Here is a 19,190-nt window from a genome sequence, read left to right as displayed (position 1 = left end):
TTTTTAATTCAAATGTATGAATTTAGAGTAAACCTTAGCCTCAAAATGTGAGTAGTTTTCAGTTTCCATCCTCACCTGGTGCTGCTCAGACTCACCAAGGGAGCTGACGTCTATCCTATGCTGTTACCGGGCAGATGTCAGTGTAATGCTGGATTGGTCACCTTTCCATCACACATTGAATAATTCCATCTGTGATAATGGGTGATTTCTTTCAGAGTTTGCTCATTCTGTGTCCTTCTAAACCCATGAGGGGCACTTCACCTGCTTTTTCCTCTAAATTTAGATGCAATAGGCGAAAAAATGTTGTTTTCATCCTCATCACAGTGAAAGTGTGTGGGTAAGGATTGTGTTTTAGTATGGCATGAGTGTAAATGTGCATACATTAGATGAGCTCTCCATTATTTGTGTGGCCTTTGGAGCTGCAGAGAGTTGAATGAAGAAGAGAGAATGGGAGACCTTTGCACTGAAAAGGCAGCGATACGTAAAATGAACGTCATACCACCTGAATGACTGACAGCCGGTCTGAACGCTTTAAAAGGAAGCAAAGTTATTACAGAAAATGAAATAGTTATAAAGGAAAAAGGGGTCAAATGTGTTGAATCAGTAGTATTGTCAGAAATCTTATTGGTAGACTTTATCTGTTGAATTTTCACAACAAAAGCACGCCTCTGAAGGAATTTTCAAAGGAAAGTGATGCCATCATGCAGCTGCTTGTTCTATTTTTATGTCTGCAGTCTAATCTTTTTCAATAAAAACATTTCACCCTAAAATGGCCGATGATATCCAATAAAAAGGCTTGATAATACCTTCTGCCTGTACCTCTGCAGCAGCTGGCAGCCATGAATTGGACTGTGATTGCCATTGAAAGGCCTCGAGAGCTCGCTCAAGCAGAAACATATTAAGAACAAAAAAGTGGATTCTAGCAGGGTAAATTGATCTCTTAACACAAAATCATTAAACTCCTTAAAAATATAAAAGGAAGACAAAGAAAGAATAAACCATTTGCTCCAGATGGAATAGTATATCCTTTTTTATTCATACTTGTGTTTTGATGAAATGAAAAACATTTTTTTCAGCAGTGCTGATCTATTTTTTTGGTTCAAAATTTACATTCTTCAAGATGTAAAAATTATAAATGTGTTAGGCAATATGCATTCATAAAAATGCTGTAGCCCCCATATGCACCTGCATGCAGTTGACAGATTCAGAGAATGTCTTTTACTTTCACAGTTGACCTCTAAAGATATGCTTCTGGCTCCAAAAGTCTGTGACCTCCACAGACATTAGAGCAGAATCTCTTAACCCTTGTGCTATCTTAGATGACCCCACCCTTACATTGACGTGTTCTCCCTACCATGACAAAGGTGGATGAAGGTGGAAAGATTTCATGTAATCCATGGACACCAGTGAAGATCACAAATCATTGAAGAAAAAAGGTTCAGAGCACTGACTAGTGGGTCTAGATGACCCAACTCCCAATGGTAAAGTGCCTAGGATAGCACAAGGGATAAAGAGTTCAGCTTAAAAGGGACAGCCTGATCTTCCATATCAAAAACCCATCTCTACTGTTTGACATCTATACATTTGTCAGTAATCCCTTTCTCTTCACAATTGAATCTCCTTTTAGACAGGTGGATTAAATCGCACGTATTACTTTCAGGGACATTTGAGGACCTTTAGAAAAAAAGGCTGATGATGTTTCCCGAGAGATAATGCTCTACAGTGCTCAGTGGCTGTTCGACTGAAGCAGCTGCTGCTTTGAACTGGATTGTATGATTGCCATCGAGAGCGGCTTTGGCTCAAGAGCTCTGTTCACAGACAGCAAAATATCCAAATGGCTCCTAGAGCAGCCGGGGCATAAACGACACTGACTGAAAGTCTCTTTTCTCCAAACTTTCTCTTTAGGGATTAAGAATTGGTGAAAAGTGACCTAATTTTGGTTCCAAATCGACATTTTCTGAACAGTGTGCAGAATGAAAAAACAAATGTGTGAACCAGACTCTGCTGTTTCATGAAATTACACACTGAACGAATTTTAATAATCCAAAGAAAAATGCCCTCATTTGCATTACAATTTAGGCTACATTCCACCAGCAAGCAACACTGGTTGAAAAATACTACAACAACGAAATCCAGCCTAAAATATGTGCGGCCAATGCAGCAATGTGCCATCTTCCCAGCTTGTGCATGCGGGACGAGGCAGATCAGGGAGGTTGCACATGCACTCTTGGGCTGTTGTGATAACACAACAGCTCATTATTCAAACAGAGCGTCTTTGCGACAGTTTGATTGACAGCAATTAAAAAAAAGAAATGCTCAGAAATCCCAAAATGACATGATTTTTTTATTACATTTGCGCGTACATCACTAAAACTCAAAGAAAAGAATTTCGTCAGAGGGGTTCTTTAAAAAAAATATTTTATGGCCTTGATAAGTTAATATTGTATTTTTCAAGGAAATATTGATTTTACAAAGACTATTTATTTATTTATTTATTTGTGTGTGTTTTGGGGGGAGGGGGGCAGCATTTAAAAATGTATTTGAGAACAAAAAGACAATAAAAATATAGTGTCATCACCATTGACGTACGAAGGACAAACGTCTGACTCAGGGGTGTGTGTTAGGGTCATTTGGTTGTATCCAGGTGTGAGGTGTGTGTTGGGGGGAACTGCTGTGCCCCTGATTAGGCGTAGCTGTTTTCAATGAGTTATTTGTGTTTGTGGTGTGTTTGGGAAGTCCTCCGAGTGTCACTGGTGTCAGACTGTTTTGTTTGCTTCCTGTGTGGCGAGTGCACCTCTTCTATGGATTATTAAAGAGTTTTTTGGAATCTGAGCTTAGTGCATGGGTCCTCTGTGTTTTCCTCACAGGTATGCCATGATTGAATCACAACCGTTGGTTGAGATATTAATAGTTTATGGAACAAACCCAACAGCTGACCATTAGCTTTTTCAATCAATAAGACACATCCTTGTTTTAGGCTCATATGTATCAAACCAAATAAGAGGTTTGCTAAAATGGATTTTTGATAAAACCTGTTTTGGATATGAAATGAAACCCAAAAGCTAAAGTCCATTCAATGTGATCAATGTGCATTAAAGTGAATGGGGATTGTCTTGCATGTGGGACAACCCACCTAGTGGTTACCTGGTGAACTGACCTGGCTCCGCTAACTTAAAGTTCCTCTCCGATCCTCTTTTGATCTATTTTCAAAGTGTTCCCAGTGGTCTTTTAATTATGATTGTTGTTTTTAGCCAAAATAAATAATAATAATAATAAAAAAAGAAACTGTTGTTTTCTAGGACATAGTGTTTGCAGAGCAGCAGGAGTTGTATAGAAATTTGCCTCTGAGTTGTGGGCAGGACTGTTGGTGCGGAGTAACCTTACCCCGAATCCCTCTATTTGCATATTCTCCCATTAGCTTACAGCCTCTCAGAGCCCCAACATAACATTACCAGAGCAACAAAAATGGCGAGCAATATTGGAGCTACAATTTTAAGCCAGATACCAGCTCAGACGGAAAAAGATCTAGAAATCCCATTGCACAATTTTTAAAATAACTTACTTGGATGCTGCTACTGCAAATAGGTATTTGAATACTTGTCCATCAGATAGGATTCTGACCCACAAAGATGTGTTATTCCACCTTTAAATAGTCCAACTCCCCTACATGTTCCCTAACCCTAAATTAGAAGTACCTGTTTGAGGTAGATAGCCGCATAAAGACACCTGTCCTCCCCATTCAATAAGTACGACTCCAACTGCTAACATGGCTAAGACCACATAGCTTTCCAACGACACCACAAACAGAATTGTAGACCTCAACAAGGCTGGAAAGGGCTGCGGGGCAATTTACAAGCCGCTCAGTGAAAAAAAGATCCAGTGTTGGAGAAATTATCAGTAAATGAAAGAAGCTTAACATGATTGTCAATCTCCCTTGGACTGGAGCTCCATGCAAGATCTCACCTTATGGGGTTTTGATGATCCTAGGAAAGGTGAGGACTCAACCCCGAACTACATGGAAAGACCTGCTCAATGACTGAAAAAGAGTTGGGACCACCGTTTCCAATGTTACTGTTGGTAATCCACTAAGACGTCATGGTATGAAATCATGCATTGCACTGACAACGGTCACCTAAAGTTTGCCAATGACCATTTCGGTGATCCAGAGGAGTCAGGTGAGAAAGTCATGTGGTCAGATGAGACCAAAATAGAAATTTTTGGTCTTAACTCCACTAGCCGTGTTTGGAGGAAAAAGAATGATTAGTACCATCCCAAGAGCATGGGGGTGGTAGCATCATGCTGTGGGGTCTTCTCTCCATATGGGACAGGACGACGGCACTGTATTATGGAGAGGAAGACCATGTAGAAGCATGTCAAGTTCTGGAGTAGCCCCACCAGTCTCCAGAGCCAAACCCAATAGAAAACCTTTGGAGGGAGCTCAAACTTCATGTTTTTCAAGGAGAGCCCAGAAACCCGACTGATATAGAGAAGGATCTGTGTGGAGGAGTGGGCCAAAATCCCTCCTCCAGTGTGTGCAAACCTGGTGGAAACCTTTGACCTGTGGAATTGCAAAAAAAGGCTATACTAATACTAACATTGACTTTTTCAGGTGTTACAAATAAATAATTTTAAAAAATCATGCAATGTGATTTCCAGATTATTATTTTTTTTAGATGATGTCTCTCACAGTGGATGTGCATCTAAGATGATCATGTCAGACCCCACCATGATTTCTAAGTGGGAGAACTTGCTAAATCACACGGGGGTTCAGATTTCTTTTTTAATCACTAAGTTTTTACTTAAAAATATTTCTAAACACATTATACAGAGATTGCCATCCAGATGAAAATGACTAATAATCGACTTCACAACAATAATAACAATAAAAGTTTACCCTTTGACTGCTGAAGTTCAAATTAATCATCGAACCATCGTCATTAAAAACTGAATTTTTGCCTTTCTTGGCAGGTTTTAATGCTCTGCCACATGTTTTCGCTGTGTCTTACAAAACTGTTCTTAAGCATTGGAGTCCATACAGCTGTGTAGTTGCATTATAGCTCTGTTTATTACACATACCTTTTTTTCAAGAATAGAGATGTCAGATTGAGGCAACAAACCAAGCAACAGTGCAAAAACGAAAACTTCAAAAAGTTTGACTTCATGCGGTGAAAACCTCATAAAATCTTAAGTTGAAAAACGAGTTTTCATCCCATAAAATTTTGGACAATGTCATACATAAATAGCTATTTAACAGAAAATCTGTCAGGGCAATTACCGTGCTTTAAATTATTCATATTAATCAGTCTTGACCCGAATAAGCGCTCTGTTTTAACAGCAGCTTAATTATGAGCTGAATAATTTAATCACCAGTAATAAGCTGGAAGCTGAGTTGCTTGTTTTAAATGGAATTTAATGTGATGCTCAAAGAAGCAACACAAAAGCCTTCATTTTCATCAAAGTTCATCCCCGTCACTCTGCTGTTGCCATCCGGCGTTTGATGTGAAGTAGCGCGCACATAGATGGGCTGCTTCACTGCAACATGAGCTCTCAGAGTCAACATCTGCATGCACCCAGCCAAATGTATGCTGGCATATGACGGCTCATTTAAGTTGACACTGTGCAGATCAGCAGAGTGTAAATAATTTAAAGAGATATTAATATTTGAAGCCAAACAGCTTGGCAGATTAAAGAGTCATCAGACAGAATCCTTTCATCATTCTTCTTCCCTTCATCTGTTAATAGAGAGAAGGAACAGAGAGAGAACTTGAGTGGAAAACTCTTCAAACTTGGAGGAAGAAGAAGAGAAAAAGAAGGGGTTTGATGAAGGTTGAGGCTGATGATGGCCGCCAGTGAACCTGTGATGCCACAGACTACGTATGTAACACGTCATATGATCACATTTTTTACTTCATTTCCACAAAGTTGTTATTTTTACACGACAAATGTATTACCGTGACGGAGCTTACAGATTAAAACGAATAAAAGCATTTGTTTCAAAAATCCAATTTTTGTAAAGCAGGTGTGACTACATAAATAATTCAACAACAATACACTTTAGAAAAACGTTTTTTTACACTAAATTAAAAAATGATATCCTGACAGTTATGTCCTTTGACTTGGCTGGACGAAAAAAACAGAGCATGACACACAAGTGAACACTGACTGTGTTCACTTGTGTCACAATCTGACTAAATAACAAAATCTTCTTAAAGGAACATTCTAAGTAGCATCTTTATGTCAGTTGCAGCAACAGGAATTTTCCAAAGAAGCATATATCCAACACTCTGTCAGCAGCCGATGCAAATCCATCCTTTTGTGTGGAAAAAAATCAAAACACTGCTGTGGTTATCTGCAGGCTCATTGTAGACATAACTTTACGATCCATTCCATTTAAATCAAACAAACATGTTTGTAGCCATTCTGTAAATAAAGCTTTGATGCCTTTAAAAGTTGGATTACAGTGAACAGGCTGGAGGAAGCATTTTGTTCAGTACGCTCTGTAAACTGATAGATGATGTTTAAACTGTCAGAAGAGTGTTTCTACGGTGGCCCAGAAGGGTCACAACACAACACATTAACTTTACACACAACACATTAACTTTACACGCAACACATTAACTTTACACACAAAACATTAACTTAACACACCACACATTAACTCACAACACAACACATTAACTCACAACACAACACATTAACTCACAACACAACACAATAACTCACAACACAACACATTAACTCATGGCCCTGAAGGGTCACAACACAACACATTAACTTACCTCACAACACTTTAACTCACAACGGAAGTAAAGCAGCAATTGAAGTGCTTTAATTCTGAAATTTCCACTGGGCTGAGCGGCTAACTGCCTAACAGAAAGTAACGTCACAGTAAGCTGTGGAGGGAGCACGTTATTGCTATTGTTGTGTTGTGAGTTAATGTGTTGTGTTGTGAGTTAATGTGTTGTGTTGTGAGTTAATCTGTTGTGTTGTGAGTTATTGTGTTGTGTTGTGAGTTAATGTGTTGTGTGTTTAGTTAATGTGTTGTGTGTAAAATTAATCTGTTGTGTGTAAAGTTAATGTGTTGTGTGTAAAGTTAATGTGTTGTGTGTTAAGTTAATGTGTTGTGTGTAAAGTTAATGTGTTGTGTGTTAAGTTAATGTGTTGTGTGTTAAGTTAATGTGTTGTGTGTAAAGTTAATGTGTTGTGACCCTTCTGGGCCACCGTATGTTTCCCATTTTAGGAAAGTTTATTTTTGTTGTTACATGCATCCTAATGTATTGTAATATAATATTTTCCTGAGTAACATCATCAAATAAATTGGGTAATTAGTCATGTGATGTTTTATCCAATTCATTGATTTGGAGAAAAATTGAAATATTGGGGTGCTGACAGAAGTCAGATTTCTGTCTCCCCCTCTGGTCAGGAACCATCTCCAGAGAACTGGATGCACATCTCCCGGTAACCCCCAGTACACTTTAGCACAACTCATCTTGATCTTCTGATTTCCTGACTCTGTTTTGTCTCTGACTCCGTTTGCCTGCCCCGAATCTCGCCTGGATCCTTATTACTCCTGTTTCTTCTCTGATGCTCCCATGCTCGTTATTGACCCCTGCCTGCCTTCCTGACCCTGATTTAGCTTTCTGGACTTTTAGCTGCGTCAATTCAACCTGCTGCACTTAGAACCAATTGAAACCAATTGTGGGTGCCGACCATTCCATGACGTTAAACTAGAGCCGGCCTTTAGCAGCGTGTCGGCCACAAAAACAGACAACACCCACCATATTGTGGAACCTTACTAAAGCGTGCACCGCTAGCTCCATGGAGCAAGTGGGTGTGTTGGCCTGGGGACGGTGCTGGCAGCGCAGACTCTTCCTGGAAGGGGATGTCACAATACGTCATGCGTCACAATGTGAGAACTCACTCGTATTTGTGGACTGTGAGTGGCTGGTGGTCATAGAGCAGGTTAAGAGGAATATTTAGAAATGCATGAATGGATGAAAATACCACTTTGGGGTTTGTATAATAGTGATGACTTAACATTATACTACACCTAAAATCTCAAAACCCCTGACTTTGCATGATATGAGCTCTTTAACATGTTTTTTTGTTGTAGTTTTGGAGATCCTGTGCTCCCACAAAGGAAGAAAACGGGTTTAGAAAATGAATAGTCAGTCCCTGCTGCTACAGGCCTCTCATTTTGCTTATGGCTGCCACAGCTCATATTTGTCTTGAGCTGTGAAACAAAATGTAATTATGCAGTTACTGATTACTGCCAGAGTAAGAGACAGAATGAAGGGGAACTGAAATTGCATAGGGAATGCAGGCTGAACTGAAGAAATATATTTCAATTAAAAAAAACATTTTTGAGCCAGAAGGCAGGAGAAAGCTGAAGGGGGAGATGATGATCCAGAGAAAAAAATATTACATGTTTTAGTGGTCTGGATAAGCAGATTTAGAACCGGATGCAGAAGAATTCTCTATGAAGATTTTTGGTGTGCCTGCAGGTCTTGAGAGAGTGCAGATAAAGAGGAATAGAGGAGACAGCAGGATTATATATATATATATATATATATATATATATATTTTTTTTTTTTCATTTCATTTCCATTTCACTGCAAAAGTTTAATTTAAATAAGAGTCAAAATTCCTTACATTATTCTCCAAATGACCGTCGTCTAATTAGGAGGGCATCGTCTAACATAAAAGCTCTTTCCGATTGGTCAACAACATGAAGGGCTCCATCTGATTAAATAGTTCAAGTTGCGATAAGATTGTTTTAGCACATTTAAGGTTTACCGTTTATTGCGATTTTTGCTGACTTTTGCGACATGGATATTGCACAGCTCGAAATCGCTATAACGATAAATTTGCGATTAAATGTGCAGGTCTAATATATATATATATATATATATACATCCATCCATCCATCCATTTATCTATCTATGTATATTAGATCATGTGTTAACTCAAAATAAAAAGAATTTCAAAATTAAATCCTCTTTTTGAAGCTTTAGGAATGTCCATATAAAAACACAAAGATCAACATGCTACACTTCCATGTGCAGACCCACATTAAGTTACCTGCACTTCACATAGTTATTCTAGGTCAATGCAAAATCGAACATTCCAAAAGTCCCGTGCTGTTGGGTCAATCCCTTTATCCAAAACCCTTCACACAATTGGATCAGTATGACTGCCCTCACAACTGCTCTTATGGGTGAATACGTGCTGTCTGCGGGTGAAAAAATGCGCAAACCTGTACAGTACACACAGATTGCCCGCAGGAACATTAAAAAGCGCATAAAGCCATAAGGCAAAAATTTTCACATATATACACTTTAACAACACGTAAAGGTAGGTAAGATTGAAGTAGGTGAGACGCACGCGTGTCCTGCACTGCGCAGGAAGCCGATCCGTGCTGTTTATGTGAAATGTGCACGCTCATGGCACATCTCTAATGTGCAGCCTGGCTGTTAGAAATGAAGAAATTGGACAATTGGAGTGTAGTTTGTGTGGGCGTCCTACCGGTCCTCGCGTATCACGGGCACGCCCCATGTGTGCAGAATTGGGCACGGTCAGTAAGGAGCCAGTGTGTGCACCTTACTAATGACTACAGTGCTGCATAAAGTGCCCTGTAAGACAGCATCATCTTTACGTCATAAGTGTGTGTAACTTACATCATCCTTACAAATATTTCACGATTTGCTTACCCTGTTCCACTTTCATGAGGTGGTTGCAGGAGCCACAAGGGAACTGCAAGACAGCTGCTCCTCTCCAAAACCTTCTACAGGTCGAGATAACCCAAAAACCCTCAGCACCCATCCGTCCAGCGTGTGACTAAGCCTTAAGCTTCATAATGATTGAGAACTCTTTCAGTTGGATAAAACAAGACAGGAGATGCCTGTTTTTTTAACCTATACTTGTTTCCTGTTGTGGGGAGTCATCCTCAGGGGGGTTTCATTCTGGTTTATGGTGAGGTTTTCTCACCTCCTTTTTTATATTTGATGATCCTTTGAATCAGGGGTGTTTGTTGTTGCCATGGACCTACAATCAACAGGGGGAATTATCTGTCTAATGGATCTAACGATTCCCAAACTTTAAACCCTGACTTACTGCACATTAATATTCCCATCTTAAATCAAAGTGTCCTAGGGCAAGACGCTGAAGCCCACATTCTGGTGGTTATAGGTTGCCGCCACTGTTTGGCAGCAGAGCTGCCCTCACTGTGTGTGTGAATGTGTGATTGGGACTATGACCGTAAAGTACTGTGGGCCTTCAAGGAGGGTAGACAAGTGCTATACGTATGGTTTTACTATAAGTTTCTAAATGCTTTTGTGGACTGCTGTATCCTCTTTATTTACTAACTAAAACACTATTTTATTTATGTTTAAACATTCTAGACTTACTTTTGGACCTCTTTCTAATCCAACCCTCAGCTTTTGCTTCATATCGTTTCCACACTAGCCTTGAAAACCTTTTAAATTTAGCTCTTTCTCCTCAATAATTTCTTGACTTCAGATTTCCCTGATTTAAATTTATCCTGTTTTTTGTTTAAATCATAGTTTAGATAGGAGTTGTGTTACTATATGCTGAACCAGATTTATGACAAATACATACTCCCATGACAGAGTCCACCCAACAAAGATCATGAACAGAAAGAAGCAGATAACTGTAAGCAGTTCCTAAGCTGTTCTTAACATTCACTTTGCCTTACTGGTAATCCCTAATTAAATGTCAGGAAGGCTGTAATTCATTTAAATAGTCTTGTGAAATTTAGCCTGATAGAGGTTATTGATAATTAAAGTTAAAAGCAAGATGGGAGAAAAACGGACAAAGCTGAGGCTTTTGGAGAAAAAGCCAATTAAATTAGGCCAAATATCTGATGGGCAATAAGACTGAAGGACAGTTATTGATATAATGAGATTACTTTAAGTATTTTAGGTTTATTATACACTTTGAATTTGTATAAAGAACAGGAATAAAATAATTTTGCCAATATGAACGACCCTCGGAGTATTTCAGGCAGGCAACTCGAGCAGTGCTTTTACCTGGTTACTCCTCTCTGCAGGCGGTTCAGTTCAAATGACTCTACTTAAGTTCCAGGTGTACGGTCCAATCCCTCTTTTCCATTTCCACGAGCTTTGCGTTCATCACCCCACCCTCCTCCCCGGCTTCCACCTGTGAGCTCCGTTAGGGGTAGTAGTTTAATACCCAAAGTTTTCAATGGAGATCCTTTTCTCAGATGTATCTGAACAGAGCCTTATGTCATACTAAAAGAAATATGGAAATAAATCTTCTTTACTGCATGAGTTGTCTGACTAAAATGAAAGAAAAGGTTGTGAATTGATTTAAGAAAAAAACATTAGGGGAGAAAAAGGCCTTTTCAAATGTAAATGAAGATCAGAGAACACTACAGTTTGAGGTGTGAAGGTAAGGGTCTGTATTTCATGTGCATTTACTTGGTTTAGGTAACCTTAATGCACTTAGTGAAACTTAAATTAGGCCACAGTCATATCTAGATTTATGAGTCAAACACAAAGACCATGTCACAGAGTTGTTGTTTCAGCCAGCAAGTGTGTCATGACGATAATGTAATTCTGAAATGTCACTTTGCTCCAAAAGGTTGAAAACTATTACATTTCTTTTACTGAAAAATGATCTGTCGGTCACATCATCTAGACAGATTTAGTGATGAAATTGTATTGATAAAGCTGGAGAAACATGATGTGCAGTTTCTGTCGCTCTAAAGTCAAAAGCCAGTAAGTGGAAACAGTTGCTGCTATCCATCAGCATTAAGGCGGGGTTTTACTGTCAAAGTCCTTCATCCTTTCTGATCCATTTAAGATTTGCGTCACAGATATATGTGCAGCAAACAAAGAGGAATTGTTATAATTTGTGTCCGTAATGCTCACATTAAAGATCAACAGTAATGTGCTTCTTAGAACAGAGCGCCAAAAAAAAAACAATCAACAGATTTATTGGATTGTTTTAATTCTCATAAAGAAAGATTAATTCAGAATTAATCAAATAAAAAAAACACAATCAATCATAATTACACTACACTTTAAAGTTTAAGCATTAATCATCCTTCCCTCGGTTTGTTTAAACTTCTTCTATTGTCTTGTCTTTTTTACTTAAATTGTGTTTTGTTTTATTTTGTTTTTTTGCTAAATTTTTCACTCCAAAAGCAAAAACATCTGCAGATTTGTCAGTCAGATTATACTAAGATACTGTGTTTGTCATGCAGCAAAATGCTTTTCGAGGCTACAAAAGTATAAAAGACGTTTAGCCTGAGCTTTTCTGTTTTCTGTCTCCTCAGATACACGAAGATGAAAACAGCCACAAACATTTACATCTTTAACCTGGCTTTGGCTGACTCTTTGTTCCTGGCCACTCTACCTTTCCAGGTACGTCTTCACCAGTTCAAGTATTTATAGGAGTTTGACTTTGTAAGTTTGCTGTCAAAGTTTCAGATTTTCATCTTGATCTTCAAAATTTTGCTTCTACTTGGTCATTTTATTTTTATTTTTTATGCTGTTATGTCAAAGCAACAGGTCCCTGTTATATTAATTAGGGGGAAAAAAGGTCTTTTTGAGGTTTTAGATTGCAAATTTAATTTGTGACTTGTGACGAAATATATTTTAAGTGTATTTTGTTACAATTTCACTGTACAAAGTGTTGAAGTATAGTGAAAGTGAAGTTTTGAACTTGTTAAGCATCAGTTTTTAAACTTTCCTCATGCTTATTTTGTCTGGAAAAAAACAAAACAGAATATGATAAACCGTTGTTTCAAACAACAACAAAAAGTATGACAACCTTGAAAAAGTTTATCCTTTTTCAGAGAACAAATTTTTTTTAATTACAGAGCTGAAAAAAGAATTTTTAAACCAGTTTGCAAAGGCCAATGTAGTAAAGTTGTATCTTTTTAAAGTGGAGACTTGCTTTTATAACCGACCAGTAACTTGGTTACGTTTCTGGGTCTATTATGAGTGTGCTTCAACCGGGAAGTTAAAGGGTTATTTTAGGGTAGTTTCACCACATAGGAATTAAATCAAAAACTGCTTGTTAAGATTTTGATTCTAAGGGCGTATTTAGACTGGACACATTTGGTTTGCTTGACATGAACCAGAGTTAGTGTCCCCCTATAATCCGCAACAAATTTTCCGAATACCCAAGTGGACCTTGATCCGGGACCAGGAACCGCTCTCTGACCCATCTTTGGAGGTGGTCTTGGTTTGTGGGCTGATCAGACTGGGCTGGGTAGCCGGTCATCACGTGATGTAAAAAGACTAGGAATGAAGGAACTGATGAGCTGCGGACAAATCTAAAGCAACGATTGTCGTGTTATCAAACAGAAAGAAAAAAAAAAGTTCAACTGTTTATTTGTTAGAACGTATATTTTAATACCACTTAAAACACTTCCTACATGCTTTTCTGTTTCTCATTATGCGGCAAGCGCCCGGCGCTGCTGTGACGTCATCCTAAAAGCTACCTTGTAGTTTCCTTAACAGAATTCTCCTAAAATAATGCCATAACACCACAATAATAAGGCACAGCAACTCATTTAAATGTGCTCTGATGAATTCAGGCTTATTCAAACAACTTTTAAAGTGATATACATTGCTTCTCACAGTTTTCTCAACATTCTATACATCATAAACATTTAACAGCGTACTTTCATACCCAATGTCTTCTTGGCAACTGCTTTGCAGCATGCCTCTGCCATACCGAAGAAGCAGTAAAAAGTGTTGTACCTGATGTTCATACAGAGGTTTAAAATTGGTGAGCTCTCCAGACAAAGAATGCAAAACGCAAGACTTCCATTTATTATTCTGTTGTTGCTTTTTTTGTACAAACTTTGGTTCGAAAAAAGAAAGTCCCCTTGACAGCAGTCTGAATACAAGCCAAGCGTAAGGTTCAGGACTTGTTCCGGACGAAATTCAGAGTAAACTTGTCTTTTCCAGTCTGAATACACCCTAAGACAGAAATACTTTGAAACATGATATTTTAACCATTTTGAGCATTTTATGTTTGATTCTGACATCATCTGCTTTTAGATACAATTCAATGACTGGTAGACCTTAACCCTTGTGCTGTCTTGGATGACCCCACCCTTACATTGACGTGTTCTCCCTAACATGACAAAGGTGGATAAAGGTGGAAAGATTTCATGTAATCCATGGACACCAGTGAAGATCACAAATCATTGAAGAAAAAAGGTTCAGAGCACTGTTTAGTGGGTCTAGATGACCCAACTCCAAATGGTAAAGTGCCTAGGATAGCACAAGGGTTAAAGGACTCTGAGGACTGCAGGTTTCCCACCACAGACCCTACCTCTACAGCAGTGGTCTCCAACCTTTTTCAGGTCACGGACAACTTTACTGTTATTTTCACCGAATGGTCTGAACAAAGCAGAAGATTGCCTTTGATCATTTTCAGCTTCTGGTTTCTGAAAAACCTATTTTCCACATTAAAATGCCACTGCAAGAAATTTAGTTAAAAAATAAGACATTTGTAGTTTTTTTTTTTTTTTTTTTTTTGCAGATGACGAGGATTTGGTGAAGGAAACTTGTTGATTTGTAGAAGTTGTTTCTGTTTTGTAAAAAATCAATAAAAGCAACATTCCAGGTTTTTTTTTTCTTTCATAAAATATTATTATAACACTGAGAACACAACCAAGTCTCAGATTAACTTTCAGAGCACAAAGATTATTGATAATTTTTTTTAACGTTTTTATTTTTAACAGATGAACAGATGATTTTCCTTTTTCAAATTTTCTCCGACCAGAAACATCTTCAGGTCATCAATTTATTTGACTGAATCTTCATCCTCTGTCAAATGTTTGCTGCTGGTTTAAACTTACTTTGTGATGAAGCCGATGATGTCAAACTGGATGCAAACAACCAGGCGCTAACTTTAACCACGTCCGACTTTTAAGGTGTGATGAATAAATAAAGCAAAATAAAATGACACAACTGTCGTAAAACTGGTATTTTATTTTTTCTATATTCTAACTTGTCCTCTACAACACCTGAGCAAACAGACAAGAGAGCTTGAAGCCTCTTGTGTTGGACATATTTTACCGTCACAATAGGGGTTATGAATCTTTTGAAACACTAGGTATATATTTAAATAAACCCCTTTTGTAATTTAAGCTAAACTTTGGTCATCTCTTACTCTGTATCAGTCTTTTGTTGGACCGGACAGAAAAGGAAAAAAAGGGAAAAAGAGAGAGGGATCCTGGGGGTGGGGGGTGGGGGCTGCTGTCTACACACACCCAAATGCCACAAACCCTAACCCAACCCATGAAATATTTCATTTAAGCACTCAAACTCTTTGTGCAAAGATGGATAGCACCTGTGAAAACTGGTATTTTCTAAATATAACAATAAACATGAATGTCTGCAACTTGATTATCTCCATTTGTGAAACATTCGAGACCCAATCGCCGCAGCTTCCAGTCCGTGAGAACAACTGTCTAAATAAATCCGTTTTTGGAGGAATAATCCTAGTTTTGTCTTTAAACAGCAGCTTCATGTTTCTTTAATGTCGAAGGCTCTTCTTCAGGTTTCTCACTGACTCTTTTCTCCCCAAATAAACTTTCCAAATACGTTTTATTGTTTGGTTGTTTTTTTTAGCTTTTTAGCTTTGAGTTAGTAACATTCCGAGCAGCTGCCTAAAATCAAGGGTTAATGACGCGTTAAGACAGACAGATGGGGTGAACAGAATCTGGTATTGGGGAAAAAACTGAAATAATCTAAGTTAACCAATGCATTTGTTTTATGTCTGCGGCTTGGTACCAAGTGGCCCACGGACCGTTACCGGGTTGAGGACCACTGCTCTACAGTAAAGTTTTTGACCCAGATTACCACTGCCTTTTTTTAGCATGCCCCAGGCTCTTGGTAAAGAAAAACACTGTCTTTAAAATGTAATACGATAAAAAATGGAATCTGTCCTCTACAATATCCTACTTATAGGTGAATGTACTTTTTGAGATGTACAACCAGAGAATCAAAAACATTCCTGTCAACTTTTGCTGCTGGGATTTGGAAAGCTGTCCTTTTGCACGGCCCAATTACTTTCTATTGTGCAGCAAAATAACAAGAAAACATGAACCCAAAGGAGCCCAAACTACAACTCAGTGGAAGTTATGGGATGGGACGCTGACAGATCAGAGCATGGGCTAATTTTTATTAATCTTAACGGAATTGTATTTTTTAAGATTTACTTCAGACAAATGGACAACAAAACCAAAACGGTAACTGTGTGATCTGTTCTTACATGGTGTCATATGGAATGTGTGAAGTCCTGTTGTCTAACGCTTTTGTGGCCTGTTTGTGTTCCAGGGCACTGACGTGTTTCTGGGTTTCTGGCCATTCGGGAATGCTCTGTGTAAGACGGTGGTGTCTATCGACTACTACAACATGTTTACCAGCACCTTCACCCTGACAGTGATGAGTATGGACAGGTATGTGGCTGTGTGCCACCCTGTGAAGGCTCTGGATATGAGGACCCCTCACAAGGCCAAGGTAAAATGGGTTCAATCCCCCATGGACAGTGTTGTCACTTGGAAAAAGTTAGTCATCCTTCCGTCTCTTTAAATTGCCAGCAGCATCAGTTCAAACACAGTTTTCACACCACTTGAGTTCATCTCTGAGGCTGAGGGCACGGTGAGAGTCGGATCCTGTTTAAACAAGCTTTGCATGTGCTGTCACGGTGTTGGTAGGGAGGGTATAATAAGATTAACTGATACTGACAACACGGCGGTGTCACTCTGCATGTGCTAGGCTGCATCTCTCACAGGACATTAGGAGGTTAAAAGTGACATAACAGAACAGCATTTAGAGATTTAAAGAAATTTGTTAATGCGAAGACTAACAAATACTTTCTTCAATAAAAACATTGGGGAAGAGGTGCAACCAAGATTGACTGTAGCCACTTTGTTGTCCTGTCTTCAGGTGGTGAACATCTGTGTGTGGGTGTTGGCATCAGCCTTTGGTGTGCCCGCCATGGTCATGGGAAATGTAGAGGAGGAACAAGAACATAACAGTGAGTCTGGCTTCTTCCTCACCGCTTCTGTTTTAAAGCACATGTGAAATGTACAACTTCATTTGGTCAGCTTCTTTTTATGTTTGTTTTTTTACTCGCACTGCTCTCGGGTAAGATAGCTGTCAAAAAGAAACCTATGAATTAAAAAGAGGTTGTGCACAAGTAAAACTTTGTCGGCTAACTTTTCCGATCCTATTCAGTTTTTATTTTTATTTTTTTTTACTGCAGCAACGGTTGGCCGACCGTTAGTCTTCTTTCACTCAGAATTGGCTTAGCTGTTTTTGTTTTGGTATTATCTTACTATCAACCAATTTTGACAGAATGTGCCTTTTTTACACCTAGTGAGTAGATTGGCATGTCTACTACCACTTTCTGGGCTGTTTTCCATCAGTTCTGGGTCACAAGCTATCCGCTGGTGCAGTGTTTACATGATCAGCTGTTGAAGATTGGCACCACCAAAATGCGTCTGAAGAGCGCTGTAATGTTATCTGTTTTAGTCAATTTTCAACAGAGCTTTGGTAAAAAAATAATTTCCCCGTTATGGGATCAATAACATTCTAAAAAGTTCTATTTTATTACAGTTTTAATAAACAAAACTCAATATGCATGTGTAGCATATATATTGTGGACTAGTCATCAGAAAATTAGGAACGGCTCAAGGAGAGAGGAGGCAGAGACTGTAAGATTTGCTTTGAAAAATACTTTGTAATAATTTGACCCAAAAAAACAGACATAACATGCAATAATATGAAGATAGGGAAAGCAGAAATCCAGGAAATATGATATTTACAGTATTCAATTATTTACGAGTAGTCCCTTTAGTGATCCAGTGTATCTGAATCAGAGTGGAAGCAACAGCTCATGCATCGTCCATACAACCCAGACAGGGATTGATAAATCCAGAGGCGGGTGTCCAGTGAAAAGGGAATGATTGAAGTTCATGAAAATGTCACTGTTCCATAAGAAGAGAAGTGCAAAGAATGAGTCTGTAGGCGACAGGAGCCTCCTACCAGCCCGGACTGAGCAATAGAGTGAAGGCAGTTCCCTGGAAAGCTCCAATGCTTTTAGTTCTTTCTGGTTCGGGCTTAAGTCACCATCGTCATATGGCCGATTTCTTCAAAATGCGTCAAATCCGCGGCTTATTTGCGGCGGGTTTAAACTGGTAGTTGGCTCCTCGTAACATCATAATCCGGCTCTCCTGTCATGTATTGTGATAGCTTCCGGGTTAGCGGCTTATAAAGATAGCCAATTGGTTGGTCGCGCTCACGTGACCCAAGGCACGTAGTACACACGCATCAGGCGGAAAATAGAATACAATGCCCTAGTTTGGGACCCGTATAACACACGCACAATTTGAAGAGTATCCTGACTCGATGTATTTGCCTGTGACCCCATGAGATTTTTTTGACAGCGAGTTAACATGAAATGTATTCAAAACAAAGACAAATGAAATTCACAACACACGTTATACGTAAAACTAAATGTTGTATACATATTTTTCTGCAAATTTGTGCAAAAATTATTCATTTAGGAACAAGTTTGTCTTTATGAATATGTTTCTTATTGACAGATCCTTACCTTATACCCTTTCCAGATTCAGCAAAATACAGAAGTGGGCGGAAGTAAAGAACTGGGGAGAACTATGCAGTTCTCACATCTTCACATTTGGGGCCAGTATTTCCCCAAAGCAGTGCCGATCAGTAATAAAAAATAAGAAAAAAACAGCCATTTCCAATAGTCCTAATAATCATTTTTAACCCGCAGACATTTTCCAGCAGGTTTGTCCTTCATCAGATTTTTTTTTCACTTGTAAGAGAAGATGCTTGTATTATTTATTTGTCTTTGGCTCGCTCCGGCTTTTTGCTCCATTGAAAGTCTGTTGGCTTTCACACTAAGATGAACCACAGCATATTTTTTTGCAGGTGAATTTTTACTTGCACAAAGGAGAATGTTTGAGAAAAAAAAAAACTTTGTTGTGAATCAAAGGAAAAACTAAATGTTTAAATATGCTCAAAAAGGCAGATTTGCAAAAGATGGTAAACATTATTATACAAAACAGGTAACATTTGAAGTGAGCATTTATTAAAGGGCATCAAATTGTTTATATATGTTAATTCAGTTAACAAGAAAGGTCAGTTTTT

The 19,190-nt window shown here is 38.6% G+C and overlaps 1 protein-coding gene across 1 annotated transcript in view; it reads left to right on the top strand.

The window, feature by feature from the left end:
• LOC101160812 (delta-type opioid receptor) overlaps positions 1-19,190 on the top strand; it is a 129,056-nt gene that overhangs the window by 84,348 nt on the left and 25,518 nt on the right. Inside the window, exons 3-5 of the mRNA XM_023956981.1 lie at positions 12,320-12,407; positions 16,347-16,529; positions 16,959-17,049. Of these exons, the coding sequence (XP_023812749.1) occupies positions 12,320-12,407; positions 16,347-16,529; positions 16,959-17,049 (362 nt within the window). The remainder of the gene's footprint in view (positions 1-12,319; positions 12,408-16,346; positions 16,530-16,958; positions 17,050-19,190) is intronic.

Source organism: Oryzias latipes, chromosome 7, assembly GCF_002234675.1.
Source record: "Oryzias latipes chromosome 7, ASM223467v1".
Classification (NCBI taxonomy): domain Eukaryota; kingdom Metazoa; phylum Chordata; class Actinopteri; order Beloniformes; family Adrianichthyidae; genus Oryzias; species Oryzias latipes.
The sequence above is the reverse complement of the archived record's forward strand: the minus strand, read 5'-3'. Positions and strand labels throughout refer to the sequence as shown.